This window comes from Macaca thibetana, chromosome X (genome assembly GCF_024542745.1).
Source record: "Macaca thibetana thibetana isolate TM-01 chromosome X, ASM2454274v1, whole genome shotgun sequence".
Lineage (NCBI taxonomy): Eukaryota > Metazoa > Chordata > Mammalia > Primates > Cercopithecidae > Macaca > Macaca thibetana.
The window spans coordinates 82087864-82111305 of record NC_065598.1 but is presented as its reverse complement, the minus strand read 5'-3'; the positions used below and the strand labels follow the sequence as shown (position 1 = coordinate 82111305).

General features: G+C 33.7%; 1 protein-coding gene across 3 annotated transcripts in view; it reads left to right on the top strand.

The window, feature by feature from the left end:
* The window catches only part of CHM (CHM Rab escort protein), a 190924-nt gene that overhangs the window by 75356 nt on the left and 92126 nt on the right, over positions 1 to 23442 (top strand). For all 3 annotated transcript variants that reach the window (XM_050776351.1, XM_050776352.1, XM_050776353.1), the window contains exons 4-8: positions 1378 to 1502; positions 14237 to 14624; positions 19291 to 19407; positions 20297 to 20417; positions 21863 to 22088. In XM_050776351.1, the coding sequence (XP_050632308.1) occupies positions 1378 to 1502; positions 14237 to 14624; positions 19291 to 19407; positions 20297 to 20417; positions 21863 to 22088 (977 nt within the window). The remainder of the gene's footprint in view (positions 1 to 1377; positions 1503 to 14236; positions 14625 to 19290; positions 19408 to 20296; positions 20418 to 21862; positions 22089 to 23442) is intronic.

Below are 23442 nucleotides of genomic sequence, written 5' to 3'. Positions count from 1 at the left end.
AACTCTTTTTTACATCTTATTTTTGGGAGGTGTATGTGACGGTCACCTTATATTTAGGCTTATTTAGTACTTCCATAAGAAAATTTAGTGTAGATTCTCAGAACAACAATAACAAAATATACCCCAATAGTCTGAATGGAAGTTAAAAAAAATAAATTTGGTGATGTTTTATATTTATTCAAATAAAAATGTTTTTCTGGAAGTTTAGTTTATTTTAATGATTGTTTTACTCCAGGATCTTAACTCTGCCACTGTCTTTGTCTGTCTCCACTCCCTTTCCCTGGTCCACAGTTCTTTTCTTAGGCTGGTAACCTCATATCTACACATTCAAAATTCTTGTATTTCACCTTCTCTTCTACTTACGTTGGGATGTTTAGTACTATCTAATATTATACTTGATAATAAGAGCTGTATGTCACTACTTTTCTTCAGTTTAAAATTTTAAACACAGGACAACAAAGCCTTTTAAAAACGTTTATTGCCTTTATGACATTTGTAAGTTTAGAAATTTTCTGAGATAAATTTACTTAAAGATGTTGTAATTCTATTTTCCTACTAGTTCCTTCAGTATGTATAATACAATTTCAAAAAGTTTTCTCTGAGAAAGATGTGTATTACACAGCTTAAGATTTTAAACAGATTAAAAATTGATCCTTGACATTTGAAAAAGGTTTATCTTGACACCTTCAAAAATACTCTGTATTCAGATACTCCATAAAATATAATTCGGAATTATTGAACATTTTAACAGACCACTTTCAACCCTTAGTGAGAGTTTACATGCTTTGTTACACATTCTTGTTTTTTATTGTCTTTCTTGTTTTATAAGGTATTCAGGGACTAATTATTATACAGCCCTTATTTATACTGTGCTGAATATTTTTTAGAAGTACTTTTATATGTAATCAAAATTTGATATGACTAGTGACCAACCTTCAAAGATCTGAAAATAAATAGAATGAAGTTATTTTGACTCTGCTGTTTCAACCAAAAAATGTAAAAAAACCCTGTTTTTATTAACGAGTAATGTATATAACAGATATACTTGATTCTCAGCAGATAGAGGGTTAGTTGTCCTAGTTCTTAAGCAATGTCTAAACAGCCATGTCCGAATGACTTTTTCAAAATTTCATATACCCTGATAGAAAAGTATAAATCAGATCTAGTTTTTGATAGTATAGATTTTACACATTGTTTTTCTCTCCTTCCTTTAAAGTTGGAACACTTGTTGGACTGTCTTTCGTGACTCTGAGTTGATATCCTTTGAGTTTTGGTAAGGTGAAATAAGCATGAATTTAGACAAGAGGTACGTTTTCTCAGAAAATGACATGTTTCACACTGCCCACTTTAATTAAAACTTATCTGTGTTTTGTTTAGGAAAACAGTGACATTGAAAATGACAGTCCAGTGTGGCAAGACCAGATCCTTGAAAATGAGGAAGCCATTGCTCTTAGCAGGAAGGACAAAACTATTCAACATGTAGAAGTATTTTGTTATGCCAGGTATGAAAAGTGTTTACTGCAGGTAAACTAAGTTAATGTCTTTTTCACTCTTCTTCAGAAGAAGCCAACAATAAAGATTTAGGTGGCATTGGTTGCTACAGGTTACATTAATATGCTGGTTTTGCCTGTTTTTAAATGGAGCTTTCAGTTTTCTCTGTTTGGGTGATAATGATAACATCTTGCCTTAATGCCTTCGAATTTACCAAGCTGTTTTAAATATATTATCTCATTTGATCATTAAAACAATTCTGTGCTAGAGTAGGGCAGATAGTAGTAGTAATAGTTGGATTTTTTACAGAAGCCTCAATGGAACTTAAGGAGATTAAGTAGTTGCAGAAGGTCACGTGGCTTGGTAAATGGCAGGGCCACACTTAAGCTCTAGAGTGGTAGAGCTCAAGATTAAATTCCAGAGTTTTTTCCTCCTGCTCCAGGATTCTTCCAACTATATCATCTTTCTTGAATAATACTCAGTGTAGCAAAATGGAAGATTATAATTTTTGAATAAATAAATTTTGTGGGCATAATATTTGGGTACATATTTTGGTAAGTTAGGATAGAACAGTGGGAAGTAATAATGTTTTAAGTATCTTCCTCTGAGAGAGATTCACTGTTTAAAAACAATTGGGTTAGTTTACTTTTTCAAATGATATATGATTGACAGGTTAAAAGGTAATAATCACATAGTTAAGTCATTCAAGTAGTTGTAGAGTCCAGAGGTTTAGAACATCAGACTGTCAGGCACTTTAATAGTAATTAAAACTTAAAATTCAATACACCAGAGATTCTTCAGGATACGCTTTGTCATCTTACATATCATTTTTGTGGCAGAGTGTTAAGCATGAGCCTGTGAAAAGTTTGGGAACGTGCTTGACTTCTTAAGCTATGTTCATATCTTTCATGTAAGTAGCATTCTTTCCCTGTAATAGCAGTTTGTGTTCTGTGATTTTCTGTAAAAGCGCAGCCTTTGAAATGTCTGGTATAGCTTATAATTTGTATAATGCTAAATGCCATTTGGTATGAAAAGGTGCAGCTCACTAGCTATTGTTCAGATCCAGTGCTGAAAGATTTAAAACAGAAGATGATTTCAACTGAAAAGACATATGCTTTAATGAAATGAGGAATAAATATTTGGTAACTTTCTTGTGTACTTTTGTGTGCCCATGAATATAGCTTGACTGCAATATAGTGACAGTCACACTGGCCTTCCGAGAGGTATTATACTTTTGTTACTTCAAGGCCACTGATTACTTTTTATGATAATTGAGGTTAATAGTTTCTAATGGCTGAGTTGATACATTTTGAATGCAAAGAAAATTATCTTATTTTCAGTTCCTGATCTCTTTAGTTTCATTTGTATAACTTCTCAAAGTGAGAAACTAAATTGTTGTTGGTGGAAGTTTTGTTTGAAGACAGTGAAATAGAACTGTTATATGTTCCTCTTGCCAGTTAGAGTGTGGGGCAAACAGTGAATTGGGTAATGTTCTATATGTCTTAATTCACTTGGAAAAGTTAGCTGGTTATTAATGTCAGGAAAATAATAGCTGGTTATTTCCTAAGCAGGAAAAGCCTTGAGAACATCCAGGAAAGTAGAGAAAGTACAGAAAATCCATTTGTAAGGGCTGTCTATAGTAAGTGCTGGCAACATGGGTAAATAGGACTAACAATATCTCACTTAGCCCCAGCAAGACTGGCTTCCTTAATCTTTTGGATCATGTTCACAAACTTGAAATTATATGAAAGAGGCTAGGGCCAAAATAGTTGTCACAAAATTTTACATTATACAAGAGGTTATCATCAGCACTCACTTAAATCAAAAGCCTTATTTATTTAATACTTATTTCTGACAACCTCATTTTCTGTGTGTGTGTGTGTGTGTGTGTGTGTGTGTGTGTGTCTCTCTATGGGTGTGTTGTGCGTGTTTGTGTTTCCCCCTAGCATTGTAGTTTAAAGCAGCAAATAGGAAGGGGTATCTGCTAGAGGCAGGCAAACTGAGAACCACATGGAAACTAGGGTTATAGTCCTTAATTTGCTATGTGATACTGAGCAAGAGATGTCTATTTTGAGTCTATGTTTTGCCATTAATAAAACGTGTTTGGAGGGGTTTGGACTAGGCGATCTCAGAAGTCTCTCTGGGCTCTAACATGCTACTATTTTAAGTGCTACTTGGTAGAATAATAAAGAAGACAGCATCGGCAAGCTGAAAGCATACTTTGGGCCATTTAGTGTATGGGTAAGTGGCTTTTCATGTCAGAAGATCCCTTAAGGCCATCACTATATTATAGTCCAGTATAACGGGTGATGATCACAATTGTATCCCAGTGTCTTCAGGCAAAAGTTACATAATGTTCTTTATCCTCTACTTGAAAAAGTAGAGGATTTGAAGTATGTTTTAGAAAGACAAGTATTAAAAATGATTAGAATAAAAATTGTACCATTTTAAGAGACGAGCTTTTGTTATCTAGAAAATTCTCTTACTTCCTCTTGAGTAAGTAAGAGTATCACTATATAGTAGATCTTTAACATTTTTAAAGGATACATTACAAAATCTTCATGGCTACCCTTTTGTAAATAATGAAAAATATGGTACAGGTTTCTGGCTTTTTGTCGTTGCTTTTTGAAACATATGTGTTAGTGATGCTAATGTTACATTTTGCAGATATGGAGTTTGTGTGTATTTAGTTCCATACAATTTTATCACATTTGTGGGTTCATGTATTCACTATCACAGTCAAGTTACAGAGCAGAGCAGTTCTATCACCACAAGGACCCCTACTATTGTTTTTCTGTTAGCACATCTGATCTACTTCTTATTCACCCTACCATTCATAACTCCTGGCAACCACTAATCTGTTTTCCAGCTTTATAATCTTGTCATTTTAAGAATATTATGTAAATGGAACTGTATAGTATGTAATGTTTTGGCATGGGCTTTTTTTTAACTCAGCATAATTCCCTGGAGATTCATCCAGGTTGTTGTCTGCATTAGTAGTTTGTTCATTTTTCATCACTGAATAGTATTCCACAGTAATGGATTTACCACAGTTTGTTTAATCATTCAACCATTGAAAAACATCTGACTGTTTCTAGTTTTTGCTATTATAAATAAAGCTGTTATGCAATTTTGTGCATGCATTGGTTTTAATGTGACTTTCTCTGGGATAAACGTTTTCATTTATCTGGGATAAATACCTAATATATAATTGCTGGGTCATATGGTAATTACATATTTGGTTTTAAAAGAAACTGCTAAGCTGTTTCAGAGGAGCTATACCATTTTACATTCCCTCCAGAAATGTGTAAGTAATCCAGTTTCTCCACATACTTAATTTGATGTTGTCACTTTCTTATTTTAGCCATTTTGATGGCTCATTTTGAATATTTTTTCATGTTCTCTTATTTGCCGTCCATAAACCTTTTTTGGTGAAGTGTCTGTTCATGTCTTCTGCTTGTTTTAAAATTGGATTAGTTTCTTACTGTTGAATTTTCAGAGTTAAAAAAAATCCATTCTAGATATGTGTCGTTTGTCAGATATGTATTTGGAGAATATTTTCCCCAAGTCTCTAGGGTGTGTTTTCATCCTCTTTAAATAGGATATTTTACAGGGCAAATATTTTTAATCTTGATGAGATCTAATTGATCAATTGGATGATTATTTTGGTGTGAAGTCTAAGAACTTTTGGCCTAACTATAGGTATAGATTTTCTCTTATTTTTTTTTAAATTATAGTTTTATGTTGGATGTTTAGGTCAGTGTTCTTTTTTGTTTTTCGATCTAAGGATATCCAATTGCTTCAACACCATTTATGGAAAAGGCTATTCTTCCTCCATTGAATTACTTTTATACCTTTGTCAAAAATCAGTTGATTGTACTTGGATGGGTCTATTTTGATGTTCTTTATTCTGTTCGATCTATTTGTTTTTTCCTCCACCAATATCACATTATCTTTATTACTGAAGCTATATGATAGGCTTTACTCTTAGATAAATTCCTCTCAATTTATTTTTCCTTGTCAAGATTGTTTTAGATATTTTAGAGTTTGTGCCTTTCCATATAAATGTTTAAATAAACTTGTCTATGTCTAAAGAAAAACCTTGCTGAGATTTTGATAACAATTGCTTTAATACTATAGATTAGTTTGGGAGGATTGACCTCTTTATTATTTTGAGTCTTCTAATCTATGAACATGGTATGTCTCTCTATTTATAAAGCTCATCTTTGATTTTCTTCAATAGAATCTTGTAATTTTCAGCATACTGATCCTGTACATGTTTCGTTAATTGCATACCTAAATATTTAATTTTCTTTGGAACAATTATAAATGGTACTGTCTTTTTAATTTTGGTTTTCACATATTCATTGCTACTATCTAGCAGTGCACTTGCCTTTTATGTTTTGATTTTGGATATTTATTGAAATCTTACTGAATTTACTTCCCAGTTCTGGAAGCTTTTTTGTAGATTGCTTGGGATACCTAGATAATTATGTGTTCAGTAAAGAGGAAAAGTTTTACGTCTTTCTTTTCACTGGCTGCTTTTTTTGTTTGTTGGTTTAGTTTTGTTTTTAAGAATCTATTTTCTGTTGTGAGTCATGTGTTTTCCATCCACAGCCTTATGCCACAGGTTAATTGTGTTTCTGCTTATCCTTAGGATCGCTTAATAAGCCCTACTTTGTTCTTTTTTCCCAGAAAGGAAGTTCTCATCACTTCCTGAGGACATTTTAATTATACACTAATGCTGGGTAATCATTTGAGGTCTCTCATTTGCTGAATATATTGTTCTTCCACATAGTGTCTCAGCATATGCAATTCAAGTCTATAATCTGGCCAAATGACAAATTATCAAAAGTACTATCCTTAAATGATTATTCATGCCAAGAGTTTAGTGTATTTGCTTGTATCAAGCAAGTAAATAGATATAAGTCAAACTTGAATCTTTGGTGCACTATATATGAGGAATATTGTTTTAAATGTTTTTGTAAATTTCTAAAACATCATGTAAAAATGACTTCATAATGATATGAAGGCTAAAATATTATGATGTGTCTTGTCACTTTAGACCAGATGACTTAGCTTATTTATAGAGTTGGTGTATATTATGGTAGAATCTATGGTTTGATTTCTTTCTTTTTTTTTTTCTTTGAGACAGAGTCTCACTTTGTCACCACGCTGGAGTACAGTGGCGCCATCTCAGCGCACTGCAACCTCTGCCTCCCGGGTTCAAGCGATTCTCTTGCCTCAGCCTCCCGAGTAGCTGAGATTACAGGCGCATGCCACCATGCCCAGCTAATTTTTGTATTTTTAGTAGAGACGGGGTTTCACCACGTTGGCCAAGATGGTCTCGATCTCTTGACCTCATGATCTGCCTGCCTTGGCCTCCCAAAGTGCTGGGATTACAGGCATGAGCCACCGCGCCCGGCCTGTGGTTTGATTTTCATATATGCCACTTGATTATTTAACATTAAGGAAGAGTAAGATGTATATTTCTTGGTCATAAGCAATATTATAGCTATACTGATAGCCCTTTTATCTTTGATTGCAAGGAGGACTGGGCAAGAATTCAAATGGATTAGTGCAAACCCATTGCCACTGCTTGGAAAATACCTCAAAGAATTTGGGCAATATAATTCTAATATATGTATTATAATACAAATATATAGGGTGTATTTATATATTATGTATTCTAACACATATATTCTAATATAAATATATAGGATAGTTATTTTTTGATTGTCATGACTTAAAAAATATTCTGAAGTATTATTCAACTTAAAGGTTTTCATGATCATTTCAACATTAAATTTAATAGTTTGGGTATTGCAAAACAGGCTAAATACTAAAATGTAAATTGTAGTAATTATTCTATCATAGGCTAGGTTCAAGCATCATAAACTGTAAAGAACTATCCAGATTGTTTTATCAGAGCTTTGTTTGCCTGATTCTTCCTTACAATAAGTGGGCTACTTAATATTTTGTACCTAAAATATTTTTGCTCTACAAAAATTGTTTTTCATTGAAGTGATTTTTTGTGATCACACAGTCAAGTTAATGGAAGGGAAATGAAAAAGGACTAGCGTTTATTGGATATTATCTTTGTGGCAACTGTTATAACCTGTTGCTTTACATATTAATTTCATTTGTTCTATGCAACAGTCATGCGCATGAGCTATAGGTACATCTTACTGACAAACAGAAGCTCAGGGAATACTAGAGATGGCAGAACCAAATTTGAACTTGTGTGTTTCTAACTCAAAAACCTGTACTATTTCCATTGTATCATGTATTTCAGTCATCAGGTAAACACGGGTGTGTACAACAAGGGAACCAACCATTCCACCAAGTGAATAAAGTATTTCCTTTGTGAAGACTAGCACCTAAGAAAGTGCATTTACTTTAATTTACTGGAATACTATATAGTATTGTAATGTAGTTATATCTATAATGAGAAATTAAAGTACCTAACTCCTAGTGTTAGGAAGCTATGGGAAAAATCCGATATTCTTTAGTTGTTGAGACCAGTTTATATGCCATGGGATTTTTAAAATTGATACATAGTAATTGTATATATTTATATGTTTTGATACATATAAACTTTGTGGAATGATGAAATGATCAAATCAGGCTAATTAGCATATCCCTCACCTTAAACCTTCATTTTTTTTTTTTTGTGAGAACGTTCAGAATCATCTCTTCTAGCTATTTGAAATATACAATGCATTATTGTTAGCTATAGTCACCTTACTGTGTGATAGAGTCCCAGAATGTATTCCTCCTACCTAACTGTAACGTTGTACCCACTGACCAACCTCTCCTCATCTTCCCCTCCCTCTTGTTCTCCCCAGTCTCTGGTAACCACTATCAAGTTTTTTAGATTTCACATATGAGTGGGATCATGCAGTATTTTTCTTTCTGTTCTCAGCTATTTCACTTAACATAATGTTCTCCAGGCTCATCCATGTTGTCACAAATGACAGGATTTAATTTTTTTTTTTTTTTTATGGCTGAGTGGTATTCTATCGTGTATATATGCCACATTTTCGTTATTAATTCATTTGTTGATGGGCATTTAAGTTGATTCCATATTTTGGCAATTGTGAATAGTGCTCCAATAAACATGGGAGTGCAGATGTCTCTTCAACCTACTGATTTCATTTCCTTTGTCTATATACCCAGTAGTGAGGGTGAAGATTGCTGGATCATATGATAGATTTATTTTTAATGTTTTGAGGAACTTCCATACTGTTTTCCATAATGTGCATTCCTGATTTGCATTCCTCCCAACAGTGTATGAGAGTTCTTCTTTCTTACCATGTAATAGTTTCATAGTTTATCTGAGAAAATAAAAGTAGCTATTGTTTCTAGTTTTAGATCTTTAACAGACTATAAAAAGGTGAAATATATTAATTCACACTTAAGTCACACAAACTCAGGTTATTCTTAGGTAAAATCTTGTTGCTTGTTAATTGCATAAAGTCATCTAGTTTCTTTAGTGAGAAGAGATTTTATCTTTCTAAAATATTAACAATAACTTTATACATTTTCTGCCCTATTTTCTGCATTTTACTGAGCATTGTTTCCCTTTTTCTGATATACTATTAAAGCAGGGTGAAAACTTACTTGTTACATTTAAATGAACCAACTCTATATTCATACCAAAAATAAAGATTTTTTTGTAATAGGAATCTAAAATTCTACTGATTTATTTTGAATTCTTAAATTTTCCCTTAAAAATTATACAAGCAACAGGAGTTTCTTGAACAATAATATCAATTAGAAGAAAGGAATAAAAATAAAATGTAAAATCACTTGTAATTTTTACAATTTAGAGGAAATTACTCATCACTGTCTACAGTTAAGTGTGTTTTAGACCAGAATTGAACCACTGCCCAACTAAATGTAGTTTAAACAAGTACATACGTAAGCGGGTGGGTGGGTAAGTCGAGGATTTGTAATTGTGCTGCTTCAGCCCATCAGAGCACTGGGGTAGCACTCCACATTTCTCTTAGCTTTCCATTTGGAATTACAAGATGTTTGCCAGGATTTCAAAGAGGCTCTTACATAACAAAAAATCTCTCAACATGAAGAAAAGGGGGAAGAGGTTTTCCTAACATGTTTATGCTTTTTTATTTTACTGGACAGTCTTCAACAAGGGCCCCAAACAGACTCTTCATTATCTTATTGGCTTAAACTGGATAATGTACTTACTTCTAAATCAGTCACCAGCAAAGGGAGGTGAAGTTATCATAATTGGTTTTGATCTGTCATGATCCATCCCTAAGGGCTAAGCAGTTTCTAATATTGGAACAAAATTGGAGCTCTTAAAGCAAGGAGAAAAAGGGTATTTGTTGTTGAGTAGACAACCACCAGTCCTGCTGTACACCATTTTATGAACTTTTGTTCTTGGGTAAACATGACAAGAGGTTGATAGTTCACCTGTATTCTATAGTATGTGTTAACCTTTTAGGTTGGTAATAAACAGGGAAATATATATCTACCAATGTATCATATTGCAGCAGTTCAAAATTGATTTCATTTTTATATTGCTGTTTTGTAGAACAACAATTTTTGAATAGTCTGATTTTTGTAATTCTTATGAATAGCCATTAAACATTTATTTTAGGAATAAACAGCTGGGTAGCAGTATAATATGTACTGTGAAAATCAGATACAAATGGCCTTAGAACAAAGTATAAACATCAAAGTAAAAGAATACAATGTCAGCAGCAAGTCGTATTGGGTAAGAAAAGGTACAAATGGCTAAAAGATAAATGGTGAACACCTGTGCTGAATAAATTAAACACCTGTTTCTCAGTTTTTCATTTGATTCCTCTAAAAGGCTGTTACAGAGTATTCATAAGACACATTTACTTTGAGGTGTTTCTTTGTTATTACTATTAATTGGTAAGCAGTACTAGATGATATCAGAATTTATACCTCCAAACTCTCAGAGTAATATGTGAATTTTGGCAATTAGTGAAAAATGCACTTACAAAAAGTAGTGTTAAGCAGTTTTTATTAAGAGAAATTATCTCAAAAATATTGTTATATTATAAATGACCTTTGGAATTAAAGTTAGCAATGTAAATGACACTAAATTTAATTTGTGAAATCAATTTTGATTGTGAACATTTGTATAAGAACTAATGATGCAGATTGTTTTCCTTTATCAACAGTCTACAGCTTATGATGGTTTGACTTAATGATTTTTCAACTTTATAATGGTTTTATTGGGGTATTAAATGCATTTTGTCTTACTATATTGGGTTTATCAGGATGTAACCCCATCATAAGTTGAGGAGCACCTGTGTATGTTTTAAAATCAACATAATATCTTAGAACTCCAAGGTTCGTTTGAAGGCTTCTAATGCAGCTACATTATTTTGTAACTGGTAAATGTGTTTTTATAGTTTTCAAACACTTTTAAATTAATAGAATTGAACTATTACTGCATTCTGAGATTTTCTCTGAAAGGTTGAATATCTCTTTAAGAAAATGTCTTTTACCACAGTATAAAGTTTTACATTTGGGGGAAGATAGCCCTTTTAGATGAGCAGAATTTTGCTTTCTGAGGATGTACGTGGAGTTTTAGGAGCTTTTGGGTATCTTTATATTTTCTCATTAGGTATTAACTTCAACCTTGGCAGAACTCCAAAAATACTGTGGTTGTATTTAATGCAAAGTGAGGACAGTGTCATGTTTTTATTGCTTGTGTTTTCTGTAGTGATAGGAATCTCACCAAATTATAATGTTCAGAACAGTAAAACAATAGTTTATTGATATAGAAAAAATTTCTGAAGAATTTCTTCTCTTCGCTTATACCTTTAATTAAGTATTTTGACTTATATCTTCCAGGTTGTTCAGTACTGGTTAATGTATTTCATTCACTCTATAAGGCTCCCCATCACAGAATGTAACAGAGAATCCCTGACTAGATCATTTGCTATGCTCAATTTTCACAGTGTCATCATCGTAGTCTGTAATAAGAGAAGTTGCCATATTCGGTCTTATCTGTAAAGTGTAATTAATTATCCTGTCATTTCTTATAATTAAAGGCATGGAACTTTTTCTTTAAGAGTTAGGTGTAGAACTTTTACTGAAAAAAAAAAAAATTAGGCATGGAACTTTTGCTGAAAATTATCCCCTTAGATCCCTCCTGGAACACACTTTAGTTTTGTTGGTTTTCAAAATAATAAAAGTGAATACAGAGTGTGAACAATTCTGTAGAAAATATACAAATCACCTTTCATGTTATTGCACTTCGTTCTTAATGTTGTTAATGGCAATGCTATCATATGCTTATATGACCAATGAGATTTCATCATGTGAATGCAGAAAACCTAGGCATACAGGTTTTGAGTTGACTATTGAGCTATGGGCAGTTTAACAATATCTTATTTGATTAGTATCTTTTTTTTTTTTTTTTTTTTTTTTTTTTTAGGACGGAGTTTTGCTCTTGTTGCCCAGGCTGGAGTGCAATGGGTCGATCTTGGCTCTCTGCAACCTCCACTTCCCGGGTTCAAGCAATTCTCTGGCCTCAGCCTCCCAAGTAGCTGAGATTACAGGTGCCCACCACCACGCCTGACTAATTTTTGTATTTTAGTAGAGATGGGGTTTCACCATGTTGGTCAGGCTGGTCTTGAACTCTTGACCTCAAGTGATCCACCCACCTCGGCCTACCACAGTGCTGGGATTACAGGTGTGAGCCACCGTGCCCGGCCTGATTAGTATCTTATATTTGACTAACCTTTTATAGTTTATAAACTACTTTTCATATATGTTAACTTTCTTATCTCACAACAGTTTCATAAAAGGTAGGGCAGGTGGACTGATCCCCAGTTTATAGGTGGTGAATCAGACAGATTAAATGACTTGCAAGTATTTCCTAGGTGATGAGTCTGGGATAGAACATGGATGTTTTCCTCACTTCAGTTTCCTAGATCTCAAAAGTATTCATGTAACATTAATGATATCAATTTGTTTTTTTGTTAGATTTTATTAGAATTACTATAACAGTAAATGTGGCATTTTATTTCTTGACATTTGAGTGTTATTCTTTCATTGCCCCTCTTTGTTTTTGTAGTGTTTATTGTGTTATTTTTAATAAGACAATTATTTTTTTCACTTAACTCAGATTTTCTAATTTGCAATACAATGTTTTTTTCTTGGCCTTATTTTTTGTGTTTTTGGCAAGAAGTTTGTTTCACATTTGAAACAAAAATAGCCTTTGCATGTATAAACCATTATTCATCAAGCATTTATCAGATACCATATCTATAGAGCAGTGCAGTAGGTGTTGTGTGGGGCACAGAAGGAACGGTGCTAAGGTATTCCCTCCAGGAATTACAGTCTGATTGGGAAGATAAAGGATATACTGGAAAACCAAAAGATTATTAAAAAGGAATGGATAAATACATGCTAGGTAAACTGCATGTGTGTATTATGGGAGCATGGTATAATAGAGTGATGAGTGTAATTGGGCTAAGGAAGACTAATTCAAAGTGAAATTTAAACTTTTTCTTAAAGTCGTTTGTTAAAGTATGTGATTATGTTTGAGAATGGAAGAATTGTGATATTATGCAGAGTGGGAAGAAAAGGACAGAAGAGACAAATGATATGAACCAAACTATCATGATTTGACAATTAGAATTGATAAATTTGGAGTTAGAGATGCCATGTTGGAAAGTAGGTGGAGATGAAGCCAGAAGATTAGTAAATAAGGAAGACGGTTTGATTTAGAGACAGGAAGAGGAAGATTTTTTTGTGGGGTAAGTTTTAGATTTGTTATAAGGAAGGGCTATTGTTAGTTCTTGATCAGTCAACTAGCAGAATTTTAGTTGCCAAGACCAATCGCATACAAAGCATTGTGCCAGATATTGAGCAGTGTGGCAACTCAGTGAAAATAGTGGGCTCTGTGGAGGATAAAATATCATACAGAAATTGCTAAAGCAGACAGACTGAATGGGAGCCTGTTCTATAAATCAAGACAATGGTGGACTGAGAATGTTAACTCTAATAATAAATTTGGAAATGGGACTTCGACTAGAGTAATAGACATCAGTGCTAAAAAAGGCAGGAAATTATACAGAAAGGTCCTATTAGACACCACATTGTGATAGGCCAACTTAATCTTTTCAAGGCAGATTTTTTTTTCCCTTTATTGAAGGTCTTCGGTCATATCACCAAGTCAGGAATTCCTCAATAATAACAATGTTGATAACTACCACTGTTGAGCATTTACTATGTCCCAAGCACTGTGTCAGGCTCTTTGCATGCAGTACTTAATTTAATCTTCAGAACAACCTTGTGAGGTGGGTGGTATTATCTCTGTTTCATAGATGGGTAATTTAGGTGGTCTCAGAGAGGATAAATAACTAGTCTAAGTTCACAGAGCTTACTAGTCATATGGTCAGGATTTGAACCAAGATCTGTTATTCTGAAGACTATGTTCTTCATCACTGTGGTAATTTGCCTCCAAAATACAACTCCCCTGTCTTAAATTCTCAAAAATGTGCATGTGACGTGAAATCTTTATATTTTTCAAATCTTAATTTTGTTTCTTATTTTACTGAAACATGAACAGATGAATGTTTAATGTCTGAGTCACATAAGCAAAACGTACACTGAACTTGATAAAAGGGGTAAAGGAATAAAAGTTGCTGTGAAAAGTTAAAGCAATATAAAAATGTAGCAGGGTAGAATTAACAAAAGCCTGGTGTTTATTATTATAATTTCTTATTAGTCAGGATTTGCATGAAGATGTAGAAGAGGCTGGTGCACTGCAGAAAAATCATGCTCTTGTGACATCTGCAAACTCCACAGAAGCTGCAGATTCTTCCTTCCTACCTATGGAGGATGAGTCATTAAGCACTATGAACTGTGAAATGCTCACAGAACAAACTCCAAGCAGTGATCCAGAGAATGCGCTAGAAGTAAATGGTGCTGAAGTGACAGGGGAAAAAGAAAACCATTGTGATGATAAAACTTGTGTGCCATCAACTTCAGCAGAAGACGTGAGTGAAAATGTGCCTATAGCAGAAGATACCACAGAACAACCAAAGAAAAACAGAATTACTTACTCGCAAATTATTAAAGAAGGCAGGAGATTTAATATTGATTTAGTATCAAAGGTAAGTACTAATTTTACCCATCTTTGCATTAAAAACAGTATCTGGACCCATAAACCCAGTTTTTGTAATTCTCTGAGATGCAAAACGTTTGTTTTGTAAAGAGAGAGTAGCCAGACATTTGTAGTTCATTTAAAATATTCCTTAAGTACAAATTAAAAACACGTTTAAAGTGATCACATTAAAATGCTTTAATTATGTTTTTAATCTATACCTGAAGAATACTTTTGTACTTGAGCACATACTACAACCTAATATTCTCTGGACACTATGAATTCTATCAAAAGAAAAATTCTAATGAACATGTTTAGAAATCCATGTTATTTACAGTCCATTTCCATCAATTCTTTTAGCCTTTATATATAGTAACTATTTTCACAACTGGATGATGATGAATACTCAGAATAAACCAATGCATTTTAAAAAATCATGTGTTCACATGGACACAGGGAGGGGAGCATCACACACCGGGGCCTGTGGGGGTTGGAGGTTAGGGAAGGGATAGCATTAGGAGAAATACCTACGTAGATGATGGGTATGTAGGTGACAGGTTGATGGGTACAGCAAAACACCATGGCGTGTGTATACCTATGTAACAAATCTGCACGTTCCGAACATGTATCCCAGAACTTAAAGTATAATTTTAAAAAAAGAGTCTCAAAAAAAATCATGTGTTCAGGTTTGAAAGCTTCAGAGGAAAATTTAATAGTGATGGAGGCAGGAAGGCTGGGAAGAAAGCTATTGTCTTCAGTTATGTTCCTGAATATAACTAACTTGAACGTAGTTCACTGTAACTTCACAGGAGGTCCCTCCATCTTAGAAGGGTACAATATTGCATTTGGTTTATAGGAAGCAAGACTATTTTAGTGCAAAAGAATAGAAAATCAGTAAGATAAAGGATTATGGCCTTAAAGGGTTACAGTACAAGACAGGATAAAAGTAGATAAAAACAGAGACTAAATCCTGTAAGTTGAGAGCTAACAATAAGGAATTGAAAAGAAGTACAAGAGGATAGTAAGTAACTTGCCACAGAACTAGCACAGAACTAGGCTTTTCAATTTAATGTACTTTCTTCAAGTTCCAAGTAATAGGGGACAGAGAGGGACCAAAACATTTCCCTTGACAAGTTGTTTCTGCAAATCCCATATCCTCATACTGTTGCTCCCTTTGAACTTGATGCCTGAAAATATAAATATCTTTTTACTACCCATTTTTCTTTCTGTCTGTCATATAGCACTCTGTGTCTGATTTTGCACAGTTGGCTATTGCATTGGTTCTACTTCATACTTCTGTACTATCTCTCCCCCCTTCTCCATCTACTTTGACCCTGTCATGATTTGAAATCTAGCATTTTTTTGCACATTACCTTGGCTGTTCATCTGTGGATGGAAGTTTAATCCTAGCTCACTAATAACCTTCCTGGTCCCATGAGCAGTACTCTATGAAATAGGTTAAACAAAACATAAAAACTGAACAAGTCAAATAACAAATGGGCTTTGTCTTACAATTCCATTTTGAAGTAGTTACTTGGAATTTGTAATGTTTTACCTAAATAAATGATTATATAAATGTGGTTAAGAATCAAGGCTATTTCTTGAAAGTCTGTAACTTTTGTGTTAGCTGAAATTTAGTATGTATCTCGCAAAGGGAAATGGTAGAAGATGGGACTGTTTCAATTGTAGGAATTGGTGTACAAAATTATTCAGTTGTATAAGAAAATGAATGCTGGTTATGGGAAGAAAAAGATAATTGAATTAGAAGTTGACACATTTGAAGATACTCTGAAGGAGACTTCTGGGTATTTTCATCAGTTTAAATGGTTAGTAATAACCAGTTCTCTTATGGTAAGTAAAAACCAAACATGTCTAGAGGCAGTGGGCTAGCCAGTTGGGACTGCGTCCTGCAGAGTTTCATGGGTTCATACATTCTATAAAATAACTAATAATCATTTAATGTACTCATTTTCAAAACCAGAAGTATCTTACTCACATATAACCCTAGTAATACAGGAGATTAATTGTCCGTTTTTAAAATGTAAGTCGTTTAATACATATTCAGTGCATACTAGATGGAAAGCAATATATTCCATGTTATTGGGGCAGTTGGTCACTCCTTGGAAATTTCATCTGTTCTAATAATTGCAGTTAATAAGCATCTAAGTTTTGGATGATTGCCAAATATCTATCTTAAAGCCCTACCTCTTTTCTTTTTTTTCTTTTTTTAATTTTTTTGAGACCGAGTCTTGCTCTGTTGCCAGGCTGGAGTGCAGTGGCGCAATCTCAGCTCACTGCAACCTCCACCTCCGGGGTTCAAATGATTCTCCTGCCTCAGCCTCCTGAGTAGCTAGGACTACAGGCGCGCACCACTATGTCCGGCTAATTTTTGTATTTTTAGTAGAGACGGAGTTTCACCATGTAGGCTAGGATGGTCTCGATCTCTTGACCTCATGATCCACCCGCCCTGGCCTTCCAAAGTGCTGGGATTACAGGTGTGAGCCACCGCACTCGTCCAAAGACCTCTTTTCTAAAGTCCAACGCAGTATCTCCAAACTACTTGACATTTCTATATGCGTTCAACCTCAAAGACATGGTGATATAATTAACAAATACTGTGCAAATACTGTGGGGTTTTACAGTTGACAGTACACATTCATGTATATAGCCTTTTAAAAAGTAATAGCTCAAGGTAGGTTAAATAAAATATGTATAGTGTCATACTGCTCAGCCTAATAGAGAAGATCAGAGATGAAGTTCTTAAAATGAAAGCTTATTTCTAAGTAAGTACATACTCTTAGTAATTATGGAACCAACATGCTAAGTGAAGGAAAAATTGTTAATTATTAAATCTAATTTCCATTATTGTAATCAAATTGCACTGCTCTTTAGCCCCTCATCACTGTGGTAGATCACCTAGAGGGTAGTGAAAAAGAGGCTTAGGCTGAGCGTGATGGCTCAGGCCTGTAATCCCAGCACTTTGGGAGGCCAAAGCAGGCAGATCACATAAGGTCAGGAGTTCGAGATCAGCCTGACCAACATGGTGAAACCCCGTATTCTACTAAAAATACAAAAAATTAGCTAGGCTTGGTGGTGCATGCCTGTAATCCCAGCTACTCGGGAGGCTGAGGCAGGAGAATCACTTGAACCTGGGAGACGGAATTTGCAGTGAGCTGAGATTGAGCCACTGTACTCAAGCCTGGGCAACAGAGTGAGACTCTGTCTCAAAAAAAAAGAAAAAAGAGGCTTAGATTTGAATATGGTACACATTTATTATTTCTGAGCTTCAGAAACAAAAATCTAGTATAATTTTAATTGAAATTTGTTTTTGTTCTTCTGTGATATCTTAAATGCATTATTTTTCAAACTGGCATTAAACCTTAAGCTTTATTGGATCTTATTAAATAAAAATGCATTTTCATGTTTTATATCTTAATGTTTACGAAATTATTATGGCTATTCAGGGATCCTTGAATCTCAAATGTGTATCTTTTTAAACAAATGAGGTTTTTGAAGTAACTTTTTTATTACTATTGTAGAGTTAAGAATTGGCAATATATTCTTTAAAGCATGGGTTCTTTCAGTTATGTAGTGTGTTAGGAAGAGGGTAATGAAGTAACATGCCATATTTAATCAGGATAATCAGATTAGTTTCAAAAAAGTGATGTCAATTTTATTTTGCAGAATGCTGAACTATATAAAATTTTACTTGAATGGTATTGATTTACTGGTAGTCTTTACTGACTTATTAGTTGCTCAGACTAATGGTTTAGGTTGATTTTTGAGATTCCTTTTTCTTTGTATAGTAAAGCTAATTTTCCCATTTACTTATTATAGATGTAAAATTCATTTTTAATATTTATTGAGTTGTAGGCATTATTTAAGAGTATCTTAATATAGGAAATAGTCAAATCTGTTGCATTTAACCATATGGTTAACATGCTAGACAATACTGCTTACAGTATTGATTTTATCTCTCTGATATTACTTATGAGATGTTGAAAATTAAATCAATTTCTCCCATACGTGCCAGCAATAACCATCATCTTCACTTTTTGAGAAAAGCGTATCTCAAATAAACCCAGACTTCTAGAATTACAGAGGGACCTTATAATTTGACTCTTTCAGTGTAAATGCATCACAAATATTTTTTTCTTTTTTGATGGGGTGGGGAGGTTCACTGGACTGATTTCTTCTTATGACTACCTGGCTTTATGTAAGATTATAGATTCTTATCCAAAACCCTTAGGGCCTGGTGTGTTCTGTCATTAAGATTAAAAAAGTACATATTTTAGAAAGTAATGAAGTACATATGCTGATATATTCTATGATTAGCAGGGTCTGAGGACGCACTCTTAACTAAACACATTATTTCTGCAATGAAATATATGAATATTTATGTTAATTGGGACAAAGCCAGAGTGCCTTATCAGTATAGATCAGGTTTTGCTGCTAAACAAGTTATGAAAAAACTTATGGATTGCAAAGTTTTTTGGATTTTGAATTTCAGCTAATCAATTCTGAACCTGTAATAGATTGTGTTATGTATTATAATATTTATAGATATGACTCTTTCTACAAATAATCAAAAATATAACAAAATTATGTATCTTTATTGTTTTTCCAATTTTTCTAGTATTTCACCTTTTATCTTCTAAAATATTTACTTTGTACAGCTGCTGTATTCTCGAGGATTACTAATTGATCTTCTCATCAAATCTAATGTCAGTCGATATGCAGAGTTTAAAAATATTACCAGGATTCTTGCATTTCGAGAAGGACGAGTGGAACAGGTACTGTGCTGATCAGGAATTATAACTGGGCATCAGCTTAAGTTATTATGGTTTGTTTTGGAAAGATAAGCAAATAAGATTGTTATTTTCCTCATAAAGCAGTAAATTCCAATCCTGCATAGTGATTTACAAATGTAAATGCTTAATTAAAATTTCTAGTGCTAATTTTCTCATGACTTACTCTGCAGCTTGGTGTTGGTACCAAAAAGCACACAAAATACCAAAAAGCATACCAGAGTCACTATACCCAAGACTAGTAGTCACATAAATCCTTTTCTCCCATTAATCAAGATTTTGGAGAGGGAAAAGAAAGAAATGGTGAGTCTTCCTGTCCACTTGATCAGATTCCACACAGAGAAGGAGGCCCAGAGCCTGGTTTGGAAAAAATTCTTACCCTTATGACAGCTGATGAGATCCTGGGTTCTTCACTACAGCTTCCAGAAGAGCAGAGCTTTGCTATCCTGCTTACAGCACCAAAACTGTAGGGGCCAAGGGAAACACTCCCTCTTAAGCCTCTGAAGTTTTACTGAAAAATCAACTCACAAAAGGCAGATTAATTGGAGAAAAGGCATAATAATGTACTAACATATACATGGGGAGAACCACAGTGTTTGTTTTAGATAGCACTGCTAAATTTTTCTCTGTTAGGATGACATGCCATTGGTTTTTTAATGGCATGAGGAGTAACTTGGCAGAATTAAGTAAGAAAGCTCACAGTTAGCCCTGAAGTTAGCAGAGATGCCATTAATACTGATGGAAGGTGATGTGAAAAAGCCTGACTAGAATGGAAATGATAATCCTGTTATATGTAAAGGGGAAAAAAGTGTAATTTGAAATACTTATGTCGTTAGGAAGCAGTTTCTTAACTTAAAATTGTAATATTTTTCAGGTTCCTTGTTCCAGAGCAGATGTCTTTAATAGCAAACAACTTACTATGGTAGAAAAGCGAATGCTAATGAAATTTCTTACATTTTGTATGGAATATGAGAAATATCCTGATGAATATAAAGGTATGTTTTTCATTAAGTTGTGTTCTCCAATTATTTGACATTTCTTACTATTTTAATATGCTTGCTCTGATTTAGTGAGCCACTTATTACTGTTTTAAAATGCATTCTAACTCTGTACTATCAATAGATTAGCCATTAGTAACATGTAGCTATTTAAATTTAAATTAATTAAAATGAATAAAATAAAAAATTCAGTTTCTCAGTCTCATTAGCTATATTTCAAGGGCTCCATAGCCCCATGTGGCTACAGTGCAGATATTTTGACTATTGCTGAAGTGGCATGCTAGATTTTAATTTTTATTCTTATTATTTAAATACTACTGTCAACTGGCTCTTCGTAGATAATAATCCCATTTCATGATTCCATTATTTTTTCTCATAAGTAAAAATACTATATATTTTGCCATTTTCCAGGATTGCTTTTGCCTAGAATCTTGAACTATTTTGTTTGGGAAAAAAAAAAAAGGCTATATGGTATATGGGGAAAAATACTGGATTCAGAAAAGGCACGGTTTCTATTCTTGGCTTTGACCTATTTCATTGTGTGATCTGGGGCCAGTTACTTCACAGTCTGTTCAAAATTGAATATGCCATTTTAATATCAGAGCTGTATACTTTAAGTCCATTGGTCTGAAAATGTTATCCAAAATTGGAATATACTATTGATAATTTATTTATAAAGTTACAATGAGAAGTGCAGTGATAGTTTTTTTCCTCTGCGAAATAATGAAAGTCTAATCCTTGCTCTTAAAGCTTCAAGTCTACTAGGATCTGTCATGTTATCCACAGTGGCTGTATAAAATTCAGTTCTCTCAGTAAATTTTTATACTTTTTATTTATGTAAATTATTTCCGTAAAGTTTTTGTCTTTTATCTTGGCATGGTATTTCCCACCACTGACAGTCCATTTACATTATATTCTGTTCTTGGTTTAAAGGAGTAACTTTTAGGGGTCCCATATGTTTTGATGTGATTATGTGGCCGTAAGACTGATTCTAGTAGCCACACAGAAATTCATTTCATTATTTTTTAGTTTATTTTCTGATTATTAGTGAGAAGTATTTATCATCTTAAATAAATACATTCCCATGTTGTCATAGTTGTTTAATATTTTCAGTACCATTATTGGCATTATCCTGCAGGTTTCATGACAATAAAGTGAGATTATTGCCAAATATGGTAACCCATTGAGTTATTTAATATTTTCCATTTTTTTAAATGCATGAAATGCTCAATCATATAAAGCTTAAAAATTGTGCCATTACTCCAAATTGGAGAGCGAGATTGTTTCCACTTTTTTCTAAGATCAACCATCAGTGTCCAAAATGTAATACCACCTACGTCCTTTTTGAGGTCTTTGAAACACACTTCATCTCCTTTTTGTGGGGTGCTTTTAAATAGAAGTTTGGTTCTGATTTTAAGTGATAAAATTTCATCTTTTCATAGGATATGAAGATATTACATTTTATGAATATTTAAAAACTCAAAAATTAACCCCCAACCTCCAATATATTGTCCTGCATTCAATTGCAATGACATCAGAGACAGCCAGCAGTACCATAGATGGTCTCAAAGCTACCAGAAACTTTCTTCACTGTCTTGGGCGATATGGCAACACTCCATTTTTGTTTCCTTTGTATGGCCAAGGAGAACTCCCCCAGTGTTTCTGCAGGTAAGTTTGCCATTGGTTTTCTTGTCCCTTCTAAAGGTGATACTTAAATAACAGGTGAGAATTAGGAACGCAAAAATGAGATTTATTCAAGATTTAGTACATGCAAATATATACTTTATTTTTTTTTTTATAATTGATTTACCTGGCTATCTACCCACCTAAGTGATATATTCAGTGTGGCCTGTTTTTGAGCTTTATAAAAATACTATAAGTTCCTTTTTCCACTCAATAGCGTGATGGAAAGTATTGTCATTGCATATAATTTTAGTTAATTTTTATTGCTACATAATATTTTATTGTGAATATACCACAGTCTACTTTTTCATTTTTCTGTTGATGTAACACAGGATGTTTTCAGTTTTTCTGCAGTTAACACCCTTGTGAATATTTCAAGTTATATATATTCAATAATTTCTCTTGGAAACATATCTAGGAGTGGAATTTCCAAGTCATGAGATACACGAATGTCAACGCTTTACAACATCGTGTTCAGTTATTTCTCTAGAGGGCTGTACCAATTATAACCTTTTAGCAGTACATAAGAATACCCAAAGCTTTTCATGTTTGCCAGTATTTAAAATTTTTTTGTCAATCTAACTCATATAAATTATCATTGCATTGGATTTTTATTTTTCATTTCCCTAATTAGCTGTGAAGTTGCGCCTCTTCTCATGTGTTTACTGGCCATTCATGTTTTATCTTCAGGAAATACTTGTTGTGTCTTTTTTTGTTTGTTTTACACATTTTTTAAAAAATTTTTATTTTTTGTGGGCACATAGGAGGCATATAAGTTTGTGGGGTACTTTAATACAGGCATGCAAAGTGTAATCCATCATGGTAAATGGAGTATCCATCCCCTCAAGCATTTATCCTTTGTGTTGAAAACAATCCAATTATACTCTTTATTTTAACATGTACAATTAAATCATTATTGACTGTAGTCACTCTGTTGTGATATCAAATACTAGATTTTATTCATTCTTTCTAACTACGTTTTGTACCTATTGACCATTCCCACTTAACCGCTGCCCCCTCAAAACCCTCCCCAGGCTCTGATAACCATCCTTCTACTCTCTGTCTCCGTATGTTTAATTGTTTTAATTTTTAGCTCCCACAAATAAGTGAGGCTATGCATTGTTTGTCTTTCTGTGGCTGGCTTATTTCACTTAATGTAATGACCTTCAGTTTCATCTACATTGTTGCAAATGTCAGGATCTCATTCTTTTTTTTTTTTTTTTTTTTTGAGATGGAGTCTTGCTCTGTCACCCAGGATGGCGTGCAGTGGTGCGATCTCGGCTCACTGCAACCTCTGCCACCTGAGTTCAAGTGATTCTCCTGCCTCAGCCTCCTGAGT